The 15,371-nt window shown below is 39.6% G+C and overlaps 2 protein-coding genes and 1 long non-coding RNA gene across 13 annotated transcripts in view; 1 reads left to right on the top strand and 2 right to left on the bottom strand.

Moving 5' to 3' along the window:
- ubr5 (ubiquitin protein ligase E3 component n-recognin 5) overlaps positions 1 to 6,649 on the bottom strand; it is a 36,736-nt gene extending 30,087 nt beyond the window's left edge. For 8 of the 11 annotated variants that reach the window (XM_081719689.1, XM_081719708.1, XM_081719712.1 and 5 more), the window contains exons 1-4: positions 6,417 to 6,646; positions 2,385 to 2,429; positions 1,182 to 1,263; positions 992 to 1,068 (exon numbers count right to left, since the gene is read on the bottom strand). In XM_081719689.1, the coding sequence (XP_081575815.1) occupies positions 992 to 1,068; positions 1,182 to 1,263; positions 2,385 to 2,429; positions 6,417 to 6,478 (266 nt within the window). In that variant the 5' untranslated portion in view covers positions 6,479 to 6,646. Of the gene's footprint in view, positions 1 to 991; positions 1,069 to 1,181; positions 1,264 to 2,384; positions 2,430 to 6,416 lie in introns of all 11 variants that reach the window. The other 3 variants (XM_035526061.2, XM_035526067.2, XM_081719727.1) reach the window with 2 other exon arrangements.
- A 3,105-nt stretch (positions 6,650 to 9,754) lies between these two features.
- Positions 9,755 to 12,998, bottom strand: LOC145659023 (uncharacterized). Its single transcript, XR_014124989.1, has 3 exons — positions 12,857 to 12,998; positions 11,973 to 12,079; positions 9,755 to 11,216 (listed from the first exon to the last, which is right to left on the bottom strand). It is a non-coding gene; the product is annotated as an uncharacterized LOC145659023 (long non-coding RNA).
- On the top strand, positions 11,730 to 15,248 carry klf10 (Kruppel like factor 10). The gene is made up of 4 exons (XM_027014322.3): positions 11,730 to 11,822; positions 12,544 to 12,759; positions 12,912 to 13,665; positions 14,550 to 15,248. Exons 1-4 carry the CDS (start codon positions 11,787 to 11,789, stop codon positions 14,819 to 14,821), a joined length of 1,278 nt encoding a protein of 425 aa, XP_026870123.2. The 5' UTR covers positions 11,730 to 11,786; the 3' UTR covers positions 14,822 to 15,248.
- The last annotated feature ends 123 nt before the right edge of the window (positions 15,249 to 15,371 follow it).

The raw sequence follows: 15,371 nt of genomic DNA, 5'->3' as shown, positions 1-15,371 counted from the left end.
TGACTGAACACTGATAAAATGTATTCCCACCCCACCCCTCATGGGAATAGTTATGTTAAGGAATAGTTATGTTAAAACATAAATGGTATAGTAATCTCTCTTTAGCTGGCCTAGAGATGACACACAAACAAAAACTGGGGCAGGAACAACAAAAAGAAAATATGCTGCTAAACTATGAGTACAACATAAGCAGCAGCATTCTGCAGCACACAAAGCAAAGCTCCAGCACCATAAGACAAACAAAGAACAATATATATAGATTTAAATGCCTAATAAAAACTGCCAAGGCCACTTGTCTTATCCAGCCACTTGAGAATGAGATGCATTCCCAGAATGGTAAACAAAAGCCACTCTCACGGGACATTTGGATCGACTTGAATTAGAACTTTAGCTGCAAGCCCATTCTAATATACAATGCAAAACAGAAGCATCCGTGTCTTTTACAAAGCCACAAAAGAACGCCTGGAGCCACAGAAGCCAAGGTCTTACCATCTCAACCACCTCATTTTCTTTAATAAACTAAAAACCGCACACAACCTCATATTACTTCATGGGGCCTCTTAAAAATACACCATGTGCAAATAAAAGACCACCAACAGTACTGTTGTCTGTCATCTCTGATAGTGCTATTCTGCATGAAAAACAAGTGAGATCAGATGTCAACATAGAACTGCATAAAAGTAGCTTACACTGTCTTTCCATTTTAAAAAAATAAAAATGCTTATAAAAAAAAACAAGAAAAACAAAAAAAAAAAAAAACCTCCAACACCCAATAAAAAAATGGTTTTCTACAATATCACTTCTGTGGAAAGATCAGTTAGTACCAAAACAAAAATGTTTAACCCACAAAACAATGCCTGTACTACATCCAAATGCAGCCATCTGAACCTGATTAACACTTAAGCAGTTCAAAATGACAATTGCCCTCCCAACAAACAAAAACTAAACGATGCTGCTCATTCCAAATCTACAAACATTACTAGAGTCTCACCCATCACTTCCATCTGGCTTGCCCAACTCCAATCGATCTGGCTGAACAGCAAAACTTATCCTGCAGATGCGTCCATCCTGAAACAGAAGGCATCATCATTTCCTGCAGAAGCTAAAGCACTGGGCTCCAGGGCCACTTAACCGACATGCAGAAAATCCTCATTCCTCACACACAGAATTTAAAGTCCTACCTCAAGCAGAAAGCCTGCATGGTTTGGTCCGACCACACACTGTTTAAGTGTAGCCTGCTCCAGGAGGTTAAGCTGTGGATGACTAGAATGTAGAAAGAGAAGATTGTTATACGGGTTCTGCTTGCTAAATGGAGGTGATTGTAATGAACCATGGGCTCTATTAAACAAAAACAGCTATAGTGCTCAATAAAATACTCAGGAGATATTTAAAAATCAGAATATTTCTCTCCCGCACAAACACAACACAGAACAAAATTCTGCAAGAATGTGGCATTACAGAAGGTTTGTTTATCGTGCACACATTCCCAATGTTTTGGATGGGAAAAACTACTACAAATGCAGCAGGCAGACTGAGGCAGGTGGCGGCAGCAGCTGGACTCGTATGAGTAGTATGACAGTAGTATGACACACTCATCGACATGGGGAGGACACCTTCCACAAAGCACTAAAGTAAATCTAAACTAAAAGAAGAAAGCTGGATATAGTGCTTTGGTCCATCAAAAAAAAAAAAAAAAAAAAAAAAAAAAAAAAAAAAAAGAAATGACTAAGTTGTAGGTGAGAACTTTGTTTTGTTTTGGTTTTGTTTTGTTTTTTTTAACCTTTGATGCTCAACAAGCCATGCATCTAAAAATAATTTGCTCAATAAGTACCCCCCACCTGACTGTCCCATCCACCCCAGGTTCACAAGAAACATCCAAACTGCATAGCTAGCACTAAAGTACTATGGATAAGATCTGGCTGATTAACCAAGGTAGTTGAATATGGTTATGTCAGTATGGCTATATCATATGGACAAAAAGGATCCAATATGAAATTATTACTACACTTTGACTGCAGTGGGCCTTGCAATACATTTCAAACAAACTATAAACCTTTGATGTGACATTCTGTTTTAATGATCTGTTATAGATTGTCCTGCTGTTTATTAACAAGATTATTTACATTTGCATATTGCTGCCTTCTGTGATATCAGTACTGCTGGGGCAAATCCTGCCACAATGGTACAACCTTAATGGGATGAATGGGTGTTTAAATGTATGCTGTTTCAAGTGGCAAAATAGGTGAACCGTTTGCTCAGATTCAGCATATAGTTCATAAGAGTGCAAGATGCCAATATGCTGCATGTGTGTCATTGTGGTAGGGTAAAAACACCACCACCAGTCAACACTAAGCTTCTGTTTGATGTCCCCCCCCCCCCCTTACCTGTTGCAGTTGTATTTGTTGAGTTTTTCAGATACTTCACGAAGTCTGTTGAAAGAATTACACATTGAACCATTTTTTAGAAACAACCAAAACAGATTGGTATTGAAAAACAATCTTAATACATTTTAAAGGCATCCCAGGCCTCTCCAACAATAATAAATTTGAACATAATTTTCTGTTCAAACAAGTACAATTCATAAGTTGAGCTCATAAAACAGTGCACTGCCATTTTAACGTTACGGTGTTTCCATCTACACACAATCAGTCGTTTACAGTGGTTAAGATGCTATGTAGTTTACTGCACATGGTAAGACTAAGCCAGAGCACCAAGCTGTTGCCCAAAGTTAGAGACTAGTGGCTCACCGGAGTTTAACTGGGCCAGTGGCCCATTTCATTCTGATGCACTCTCACTAATGGAACACCAAGCAAAGCTTTCCAACAAAATTTCTCTTCAACATTTACAAAGATAAAGTTAGGCCATTTTCAATCTTAACATAACCTTTATAATACCTCATACTAAAGAGAATAACGGTACTTGTGATGCAGAATGGCAAATGAGTAGAACACAATGTCAATATATGATCAAATGATTTGTTGGAAACAGGTCATCACTTTTGGTGGAATTACTGAACTGGATTCGACCACTTGTTAAATACTGTGAATATGGTATGCTTGCATATTTTTGCAAGTTTTAATAAACAGTTATCATCTGAGAATTCTATCACCAACAGCAAATACAACACTCATTTTACATGACAACATATGGCCAGCTGTACACTGGCACACAATATAACTGGGGCAAGTTTTGTAACAGAAATGTGTTAATATGTCCCTGGACAACTACCAAAAAATAATTATTTTCTTAGATGGCTTATGCTAGCAAATGTTCAGTATCTCAGCTGACAGCAGCATCTGTTTCAGCAAATAGGGAAATTTTATACAGATGTTTAGAAAAATGGAGGAATACAAAACTAGGCTTCAGTCAAAACAGGTCTTGATTAAATATGAACAGACTGTGTCATATTACAAAATGTCTGCTAATAAGAGGCTCACTTGCTATGCAGCCTGGCAAAAATTAGACCGCCTTATCATTGCTAATCAGAACCCTGGATGGGTCCTTGCTCACAACCAAGCCAGCTCAACACATCCTGGTAGCAGAGAGGTATAAGCAAGAAGCAGCTCAGCACACATTCCATTTCCCCTTGAATAGAGCCATCAGTCAGTTTCAGTACCAGCCGTCAGCGGCTTCCTGTGTGTGTTACCTGATACCTTATCAACTTGAAGCACAAACAGGCAATGCAAAGTAACACACATAAAATTGAGTATGTTAAGCAAGTGTAATCAAACAAGTTAACATTAGACAGAGCTGCCATTTCAGAGAAACTCGGGCAAGAGTTCCTCTCAAGTGCTTCTCCCCAACACTGGAGCTTCACAGCCAGTGTTCAACATAGTCTCATCTGACCCACATGGGAAAGGAAGCCTCCCACCCTGCTCATGAAACAGACACTCAGCAATGGGTCTCCTTAGAAACCAGCCAAGCTGGCAGAGAAACACCGCTGATTAGCCTCAGAGGGGCTAAACGAGCTCTTCTGCAGCAATAATACCCCCCGTACATCACCGCACACAGATGTGCAGGGGCAGAGAGGGTCTGTAAACAATCATGCACAACATTCATTCTATCCTGAAAATTGAGAATTAGTAATATCGATTTGAAGTATTCAATGCCAAGAAGCACTCTGCGCAGGTAAAGTTGGAATCAGAACATGCAAACAACACTAGACTTCAATGTAGTGATTTTAGAAGGTAACTGGTGAAGATGAGAATTAACATAACAGACCTATCCAAATACAAAAAAGCCATCATGTTGCAATAAATATTGCTACATGTCACCTGAGCAATGACTCAAAATACAACTGCCTTTATCAATTTCAAAAACAAATTATTAAATTCTCTTAACTTCCTAATCTGTTCTAATGCTGCAGTGTGAAAAGACCGAGTTAAAAATTTGAGACTGTTTCCAAAGCTACATCTCTGCAAAGTATCTGAAATTTATCAGGCACATCAGCTAGGCTGAGGCCCTGAATTAATAGCTTGTATCGAACATTGTAATGTCAAAGCAAACAGTTGTTTTATGCAGTGAACCATCTGGGAGTAGCCCACATTCAACAAATAGCCTTGCACAAGCAGTGTAATCTGCTGATGTCACACTGAATCTCACAGCTGCACATGAAGGGCCACAGAGACTGGAAAGAACCTCATTTCCGGCGACAACAGTGCCATAGAAAACCACGGCACTCTTCCATACAAGATAATAAAGGAGACAACTCAATCAACACCAGTGAACAAATACTTTGAGTGTCACTTAGAAATATGGTCTGATATAAACCCAAAGCACATTATAAAATATATATTCCTGATTAACATAGTCACACCATCTTGCAACAAAGCATTACAATATTTTGATTGGCTTTTGACAACATAACCCATATCCTTTTGTAATTAAAATGTGATCAAGACGCTAATTGCAGAATACCAATAAATGAACTCCAAAGAGTTTCCCATAAAAATCTTAAAATGGAATAAGTGGGGCTAACCTAATGTTCCTAATATGACCCAAACGTTCATACATACACGCTCGTGTATTAATGAGAAAGTTGGCGCGTTTGACTCGTTAGCAATTAAGATTCGTAACTTCACTGTCACTACTAGCAACATAACGAAAGCTGTCTTATACAAAAATCAGATATGTAGCTAGAACATTGTAGCTACGTTTTCGCTGGCATAGGTGAAAACCGCCCTGAAGTTCCGATAATCAAAATAACTTAGCTAGCTACATTAATAGTAACGGCTTTCCTCCGCTGAAAATTAGTTAGTTGTAACCCTAGAGCAGGCATCAACGTAACTATTGTCACTATTGTTTAGATCATTAATTAATTAATCAGCCATAAACTGTCACTTTTCAAACGAGTCGAGAAATCAATTAGCTAAGAATCAGAACATCCTTTAGCTACATAATTTAGCACTGGCTCTTAACTAGGTTAGCTAACCTAGCTAGGGTTAGCTAGCTAGTACACCAGTAGCGACAACGTCCAACTACACCGTCATCTTATACCTCGTAAAATCACTATAAATTAAACGCGGTTCTTAAAAGCACTGCATTTACGCAATAACATTAATTTCAAATAGCAAGGACAAAAGATTCGTAGCCAAAGATGATACAAAACGACACGAAAAATAAATGGCTGAACCAAATATAAACTTTAACCAAAGGCCACTGGCATTTCGCCGTGAGTTGGGGGGGAGGGGGGGTGAATGGATCAACTCTTAACTAATTTACAAAACTGCCTGATTAACTAGTCAAACTAGCTCGTTAGCCAAGTTATATGAATTAGGGACATGGATAAGGAGTTGCACAAAGCCGTCAGGGGAGGCGAACGCCTTCATATGGTACGACAACGTGCACAGAACGTAATTAGCGTAGCTAGAGTAGCCGTTACAGCTAATCGGTCCGCGCGAGCTACCAGCTAAACAGACTTTGCTAGCTAGCTAGGTTAGCTAAGTCGGTACTCTAAGCACAAGATTTCTTAACCGCTTATTGATCAGCCTCAACGGCGACATCGCCGAAATTAGATTTAATATAACGAACAAAATCTACATTTCTTGACTTCTTAAGAATACTTACAACTGAACATATTTTTTTAAAGGTTCCCTCTCTTTTCTCCCCATCCCCCAATCCGCATTGTCCATCTCAACTTTGACTGTTGGCCAACCATTCCAGTTAGCTTAGCTTATTTTAGCTTAGCGATCCGGTTGGGGAAGCGACTGGGTTAGCCAAGTCTAGCGCCGACATCGAGACAGACTGGAGAAGCTGGGCCTCGCTAGTAGATAATGAAGTCAACTCGACAAATATTAGCGCTGCCGAATGACAACACGAGATAACACAAATTATTAAAATAGCGGAAAAGGGTCTTTACCACACCCCGTGCACAAATATTGATTTGAAGCCTTGTTCCCCCCGCCCGCAACAAATACCTGTCATTGAGCTGATCCTCGGTCCCGGGCAACGGGTGAACGACGAAGTGTATAGAGGTCATTGTTTCAGTCCAAAATAAGACAAAACGTGTCAAGTATTTGGGTGTCGTCTCCCACTGATTAGGTGTAAGGGTGTATTTCACTACAGATCCTCTTTACGAGACAAAAACCCAGAGCTGAGATATACAACCTCCTCACCCACATGCCGCCATCTTAACTCTACCAAGCTTCTTCGTTGTATGTCGACAAACGAGGATGTAACGCGGATGCTGGTTGGATCTCGGGCTTTAACGGGAAAACATGTTACGGCGAAGCGGATTGGCTCCCGAGCATAAAGGCGGATGAGAAGAAGCGCTGCCAAGCATGTGTTGTCATTGCGAGGACACTGTTGTTAAAAACGCTCTTACGCATATAGGAAAAACACAATTCTTGTACGGGTTGGGTATTTGGATTTTGGTTTTCTGGTGTTCGACTATTGAATTGCACGTTGTCTCTTGAAATGTATACAACGAAATATTAGGATTTTGGATTCCTATGACCATATTATAAATACTTTATTATGACAGCGTGTCCTTCGCTCATTTGACCATTTCATTTCACGAATGAAAATTCATGAAGAAAGCTATAGATAACTACTTACATCTATAAAGATGTCACTTGACATAGCTGGAGGATGGGTAATATGCACCCAGCCTCAGAAGGCACTAACACATCTCTCATATTTCAGAACAAAGAGAATAGTCTCATACGGTATGGTGAAGCAGTTTCGATACTCAGGGCTCCACGGATAGTCTTTGCCGTGTGCACCATTTACTGCATGCACTGAAGAAAAACTTGTCTCATTAATTAATGTAAAAATATTAATTATCAAAAAGAACAGTTAAGCATTTTTAGCTAAAAGCCATACCATACTTCTTCTTCATGCCTATAGATTTAATCTTTCAGTGCTAAAGGTTTAAAATGAATCTATATCATTCATGTAAACAAAAATTTAAAAAAAATAACATAATACAGAAAGAAATAGAAATTAATAATTTTAATGGGAGAAATGTAATAAAATAAGATAACAAATGACCATCTGCTCATTTGAGTAGACTATTGTTAGTTTTGAAAAAACTGAATGTGGCACTAGACATCTACAAAAGTTAAGTCAAATTGTGCAAAGGTACATTTTTTTTGTTGTTGTTTGTTTACTAAATTGGTTTTCTTTGGGGTTTGTGGATACATTGTTATGCATTTTCTCTTGTTCAGTATTTGTGCAGGTTTGACACACTAAAAAATAATAAAGTAAATGACTGGTACAGTCAACAATATAAAATGTTTACAAAAAACAGGGGGATATGAAACTAGGATTCAATCAAGAATATGAAACAACTAAGTTCTATTATGTCCAAATTTCTGCTAATTTCTGGCTTACTACTAATGATAGTACCAATAATATTCCCAATTCAACTACTACTTAAAGAGTGTTCCACTCTTTATAAAAGATTCGCCATTTTTCCTTCATGATATTGGCTAGAGTTCCCATGTCCATGGATTGTTAGGGACAGGTTTAGCAAACTATAAAACAGTAAAGTCAGGCATACACACAAGTTATGGGCATGGTTTGGTTGTTAAGGCAAAGGGAAGGAATGGACCAAGCTGTGTGTAGGGTGTGGATGGTTAAGTTTAGAAGTAGGTGTTAAGGTGTTAACAATTGCACACTGAATAATATTTTATTGGTATATTGTTTCTAGTTGTTACATGTTCAGATAAAACAAGCCCTGCTGCTGGAGATGATCCATAATTAAGCTCTAGGCTCATGGGTATAATAGCCTGCAATGATACATCTTCCAGCAACACTCTATTTAAGCGCTGCAAGAACAGTGTAAATGCAGAGTGTGGGCGTTCATTGGTCAAGCTCCTGCTATCCGGTCTTTTAGATCCAGATATCTCAATGCAGTATGGTCTTTAGACATATTCCAGTATGAACTGCAGACTGTCAAAAAAGCATGACAGGGTTATAATTTAAAGCCTCCCGCAGGTGGTTTCACATGACCTAATTGTATAATCCAATTGTTACGGAGTAGACAAAACCAGGAAAAAAGCACATAACTATATCCTTATATGGTTATAGGGAGAAACTGTATGCAATTTATTGCTTCTGGCCAAAATAACAGAGCAAAAATTTCAACACCTCTTTTCCAGCAAAACCCACACAAACTGTTTGATGTGCATGTGAAAGTAATGTGATGGCATACTGCAGCTGAGTTACAAAACATTTGCATGGATGCAGGACTGGAAGAGAGTGGAGACGTTTGGTGCAGGAATCCATCTAAGAGGGCAGGATTTTGCCTTATGCTCCATTTTCCCCAACATCAGTGCTGCTGTTAGGGGGTGGAATGACTTTTTATGTGCTTTCAACTGAAATGTAGCTTATATACTCTAAAAGGACTCTCACAGTAATTTGACTGAATATGACAACTGCTACTCATCTGAAATACCAACTAAAGCTCTTTTGTAAGAATATTCACAGATAAAGACACTTTTTGGAATGATCTATGGAGAATAACAATAACTGTCAAAGGTAGGCAGGGATATCAGAACATCAAAATTAAGCTATATACTCTGCCTTTGTCAAAGGTCAAATGCAGCCTGTTTATAATTGTAGATTGCATGATTTGTTTATATTTGCAATCTTAAAGAACCACAGAATCAAAGCAGCTAAATATACCAGCTCATACTTGAATAGTTGTGATTGGAAAATAATGCATGGGTGAATTTTCAAGAATCTATGAGAATATATCATAGATATAATGTAATAATAATGCACTTCAACATTTGTGTGAATAAAGTGTCCATAGACACGGAAATACCACCAAGTGGCAAATGTGAACATTGCAATGACCAATAGGGGGCAATCATGTACTGAAAGGAACGCATCGATTCTGAGGTCGCGGGCTTGTATTTCACCACCATTGCAGTCATTTACTGCAGTATGCAGTACCAGTCACAAGTTTGGACACGCCTGACTGAATGGGTGTTTTTAATAGTACTAAAGGCATTTTAATCTAATGGATCATGCTTAAGTTTGTTTTTAAAATAAATAACATTTAGGAAAGGTAACTATATATATGAATTGGCCTATATATGAATTCATTTTCAAACACACACACACACACACACACACACACACACAGAGAGAGAGAGAGAGAGAGAGAGTGAGTGAGAGAGAGAGAGAGAGAGAGAGAGAGAGAGAGAGAGAGAGAGAGAGAGAGAGAGAGAATTTAGGATCCAAATAGCTTTCTTTGAGAACTTTATTTCCTGACCCTACAAGTGTTCTGCATATGTGAGAATGTCTTCAAGACTAATGGAAAAGCATCATAGGTGGTGCCTCATGAAGCTGGTTAAGAGAACACCAAGAGCATGCAAAGACGTCATCAAAGTACAGGACAGTTACTTCAAAGAATCTAAAATCTAAGATAGTCGATATTTGTTTATTTGTGTTATTTTTATTTGTGTTATTTAATCAGTTTGATACCTTCCCTGTTTTTTGAAAGGTAGAAAATAGCAAAAAATAAACAAAGAATAGCTGTGTTCAAACGTTTGACTGGTTCTGGGAAAATAATATAAACATTAAATATACTGTTTCTAGAAAACTATACAGTTCTGAAATGAAACAGAACTGGGTTGCATTTCCCAAAAGCATTGTAACACAAAGATCATCTTCATGTGGTGGAGTGAGTATTATACCAAACACTCCCTATCCCACTGAAGAGGATCTTAATTCTACCATGCCACTGGTAACCCTTACCCTTCTTTGTTAAATCCATTTATAGAGGCAAAACCTTAAGAAAGATTAATCAGAATATTTTCATTAGGCAGTTCTTTGAAATCACCTCTGCACTTTCTAGGACTTGAGCCAGAATAAATATAGTGATAAAAATAGTATTTCTAGCTTGAATGGTTAAAGATTAATTCTGTATGCAAATACATAGCATAGTTAGAACAACAAACCTGTTCTAACATGCCATTGATCTCCTTGAGTTCATTGCACTTTGTGTGTTTCCCGAGAATCTACACAGAATGAGTCAGAAAGCTAAAAATAAGTAGAGCATATAACCTCATTTTAGGCCTTTCAACATAAAGGAGGGGGAACAGTACATGGTGTGTAGTGTGGGACAACTTAACTCTTCCCAGAGCTGGAAAGGGTTGAAAATGCAGGGTTTTAAACCTCAGGTCAAACCGAAAGTCCGTCCTCTGATTTCACCCTCAAATCTATCTACGCCAACTTGATAACTCAGAGAGTATCAGCATTAGGTTTGCCTGCTTTAGTAATATGATCACTTTAGGAGTGGTGACTACTGGCTACCGGCCTAGGAGAACCCAAAAATAACTCACCGCAATATTGTTCACTCAGTATTAATATTTATACTAGTACATTCTGAACACACACTCGAAAATGACCAGTCCATTTTCCAAATGCTAGAGAGATATCTAGTGTGGTGAGCACATATATGAATTAAGTGGAGTGCATATAAACAACCATATGCAAGCTTTCTTGTTAACTATAATCAAATCATCATGGGTCCTAGGTATTAGTCTCGGTCTTTATTAACATTTGAACCAGATGATTTGTAGACCATAAAGTAGGAGGCTTGGCCCCCAAACAACTGTAACAGTAAAGTAAGATGAGCAAGGCACTTGAGGTAAATTCTTGTTACTGCCATCTTAAATTGTCCTTCCAACAAAGTCAATCTTGGTATGAAAATTCAATGTCGTTTCTCCACTCACAGATGCTGCACGAGTAGTCTTAGATTCCTGTAACACAAAACCAAGTCAAGATGGTTTGGTATTAATGTATAAAAGTAAGATAGACTGAAAGAGAACATACAAGAATGATATTTGATGGACTGGTTTCTGATGCATAAATCAGTCACTGTCCTTTTGCATCCCATATGCACTACCACTGAGGTGCGTTTTTATCTATGCAACAATAAAACTTATTGTAAACGGGGAGACTCATGCGGTTATTCGAGGCTTTCCAACATACAAGACATGATAGCACTCAGAAAATCCATGGCAAGATCATCAAGTGTCAAGTAATTGCTGGGATTTTCAGGCTCGGGTGTAATCGCGTTTACGTGCCAAGAAGGCGACGCTGTGTGCCATGCTGATTTCACGACACGAATCAGCCTTTGATCACGCGTGGATTCTCTCCGCATTGGCCGGAGGCTCCACACACCTTTACTCACCATTGGCCTGCACGTGGATTCATGCACACCCATGCCTCCGACGCCAGAAAGAGTTGAATGAGTGATAACACGACAGAAGTAAAACCGGCCAGACTTAGAAATACTAATTAATGTCCATACACCATAGTGTTAAAACATGGGTAAATTGCATCGTGTTTCATCTGCAAATAACGTAAGTAGTCTGTCAGCATTTGGTATTCTAAAACTGTTTGCTTCTTTTTTCAATTATGCATTATTGTTATTTAGCTACACAATTGGGCAATAGTACTACTGGTTCATTCGTCTATTTAAAACAAGGTTTCATGCTCGCAAATGATCTTACCTATGTCAGATCGCTGCGGTGTTCAAAATGATTTGAAGGGTGAGTCTGTGCTTCATCCCTGCTCCCACCGAAGTAGCAGCTACCCTCCCGTTTGGGACGGGACGACTCTTCACATAGCATTGTTTCCATTGGTCGCCGGTAAATAGTAACAGATATTACATTAAGTGATTGACTTTTTAAAACCTGAATATTCAAGGATTTTCCGCTGTGCATTATACCTATTGTGCTTTCTTTGATAATGATTAGGTACCAATCATATTTTTTCTAGATATTGATAAACGTCAAAAATAGATTAGAACAGAATAGTTTTACGCATATCACGTAGATTAAGTTCATCTCAAAAGTTTATCCGGTGAAATCTCATAAAGCACACGTGGGTCTCTCTATACTGTATATATTCGACTGCGTTTGTTTGTTTTTTTCTGTTTTTAAAAGTTCTGTTTTTTGTACCATTCTTCTTCCCACTCTTGTACTGTTGCAACAAGTCAAATATCCTTGAGGGGATCAATAAAATATTATCTTATAAAATTTTATCTTCTCTTGTTTGTATTTAATATATCTTTTATAACAGGACCTGCCAGGTGAGGCTCTGCTTGAAAGTAACCAGACCGCGAGTGGTCCTTCTGCAGCCACAAGCAACCTGCAGGTGATAGAAACCCTCACTTCTATGACAGATAGCAAGAAGGATGGACATTTCTGGCACACTGAACTCTTGACACCCTCTTCAGACTCCAGTGAAGGAGATTCTGTTCGCAAAGCGCTAGCAGACATCCATGAGTCTGCTTTTGTGAGTGACACATTTTTCCATTCTGACAGCACAGCGGTCTAAGCAAAGAACAGTTTTATCAGTTTCAGCAGTTACAAAGAATGGTTTTGACAATTACATGTGACAGTGGAAAATTGTTCTGGAGTCATGACATCCATCTTTCTTCTCTTCAGACATTACGTTGCATGACCCCACCTTATAGCCCTCAAGCTGCTGAAGTGGCTCAGAGAGACATGTTGGGAGGCGTGGCTTACACTGCCTCACCCCACCCACCACAGACAAAGGGCAGAGCCACCAGTGTGATCCGTCACACGTCCGATCCCTTGCGCTATCTTGCTGTTGAGAGAGAGACGGAGAATGGATCCAGCCCACCCAGCCCTGCCCAGAGCTGCTCTGGTTTTGTATCTAGCACGGACCCAGGGGTAAATCTTCTGGGCTCTGGCTTGCCTATCTTTCTGACTCCTCCCCAGGTCCCACCCCCTCTAACTCTCCCCGCCCCTATTGGAATACTCTCTACTTTTTCTCATGCAAGCGTGCTATCAGTAACAACGTTCCAGATCCTTGCTTTACCACCACCTGCTGGCTCCCTGCTCAACAGTCCACCTCCACCCGCAGCTAATCCACCAGATGCCTGTCCACAATCGGCCGTTTCGGTCGGGAGTCCAGTTTCTGCCACCGCTGTTGTGGCCTGTCAGGCTCCCACAGAAGCCGTCCTAGTGCTGGTCCCCCCGCAGTCTATGGTGGTAGCCTCTGGTGGGTCAAAGTTCACTGCTATCGCTCCTGCGCCAGACCATGGCCCCACGTTGCCACAGATCAAGCCAGTGCCTGACCTGACGCGGGTCCGCTGTCATGTCTGCACCCACCCTAACTGTGGGAAGACCTATTTTAAAAGCTCCCATCTCCGTGCACACTTGCGGATCCACACAGGTGAGAGAAGCCATAGGAGGATTCTCATTTATAGTTTGGTTATGTTGATTTCTTACCCATTTTTCTGTAATTGGGTTCACTAATCAATTAAGTACATTAAAAAACAGTGTTTTTTTATACTAATGTCTACCCATCACATTTGTTTCGATCACTACTATTACACTTTTTTTTTCCAAGTACAGGAAAGGTGTCAAGATGATTGTGTAATCATGTAATCAACAATACATGGTAAATAGAGAGATGGTTGCAATATAACAGAGCATTCCATTAGAACAATAGTACATCCATGGTGTTAAAAAACACCATGTGAAAGTTTGCCAGATTCACACTAATAGACAACCTAGGATTTATAAAAGTAGAGACAGAAAGTATTAGAATGTAAATATCCAGCTCAAACTGTTGCTCTTGATTTGTTTCTTATCATTATTCACTAAATACAAAATTACAGCAGGGCTCAATTTTTGAACCCGAACTTACAAACCTCTGTCAACAAATTTTAATCAGCCTAGATGAAAGGTTTACAGTGGATTTTAATGTAGGACAAGGGTTATTCTATGGAGAATAATCTTTCCTTTGAGGACAGTGACTAAGCTATATTTATAATGTCAGTGGAGGTTTCTTTTGAAAGACCTTTTGAGTAAAAGTCCAATCCTTCTGGCCCTGACAATCAATCTTTGGCTTTAATCCAAACACAGAGCAGGTATTTTGCATCCTCTGAGGAATTAGTTCAACTGTTCGGCCACTGTAACATTGAGCCTCATTCCTAGCTAGAGAGGAAAGTCTGGCCATCAAGGATTCAGCACCGAGTGTGGGCCCCTGTGAAAATTCCCTTAATGTTTACGTGTGCTTCCTTTATGTTAAGCTCTGTTAACTTCTTAATGCAGGTGAGAAGCCATTTTGGTGCCGATGGGAAGGTTGTGAGAGACGTTTCTCCCGCTCCGATGAACTGTCCCGCCATCGGCGTGCTCACACAGGAGAGAAACATTTCACCTGCCCCGTGTGCCACGCCAACTTTAGCCGCAGTGACCACCTGACTAAGCATGCCCGGCGTCACCTCAGGAGGGCTCCGATGTGGCAGTCCGAGGTGGGCCGACTCCGTGCCACCAGTGCCAGGAGTCCCGTTCTTGCGACCCTGTGCCCCAAGGCTGGGAGTTAAGGGTCACGGAAGACCTAAGGTCAGGTGCTGTGGATTTGGCACTTACCTTAATGTCAGGTGTTGGAGAAACATGAGCCATCTGTTGCACCAACCATCATGAAGGAGGGAGCAAACAGGACAGTATGTGGGTTTTAAGGACTAGATTTGAGCAGCACTGTCTTAGAAATTTATGACTCTCTCAGACTACTAAGAGACTTCACAAGTAAATATTTGAATCTCGTTATCATCAGGTTTACTTGCTTGCTTGCTTCTTGAATGCAAATTGTAGCAAAAGGTTTTATGACAAATCCAGCCAGGACAGAAAATTATGTTTAGTTACATTCAAAACCATCAGGAACCCATATTACTTCAACCAAAGGATTAAGGCTCCAAATGCTTTAGCGACTGTTAATATTCAGTGAGTGCATTTATTTGCTAAAGTGATAACAGTTTGCACTGTTCTAATGTACATGAAAAATAAGTTAGGTCTAATATATCAATTTCAGTTGAGGTTTTAACAAGAGGACTTTAAGCATTAAAAAAGACAAGAAACTTTTCTAAATAAGACTGA

This window comes from Electrophorus electricus, chromosome 1, assembly GCF_041902795.1.
Source record: "Electrophorus electricus isolate QZ-2024a chromosome 1, ASM4190279v1, whole genome shotgun sequence".
Lineage (NCBI taxonomy): Eukaryota > Metazoa > Chordata > Actinopteri > Gymnotiformes > Gymnotidae > Electrophorus > Electrophorus electricus.
The sequence above is the reverse complement of the archived record's forward strand: the minus strand, read 5'-3'. Positions and strand labels throughout refer to the sequence as shown.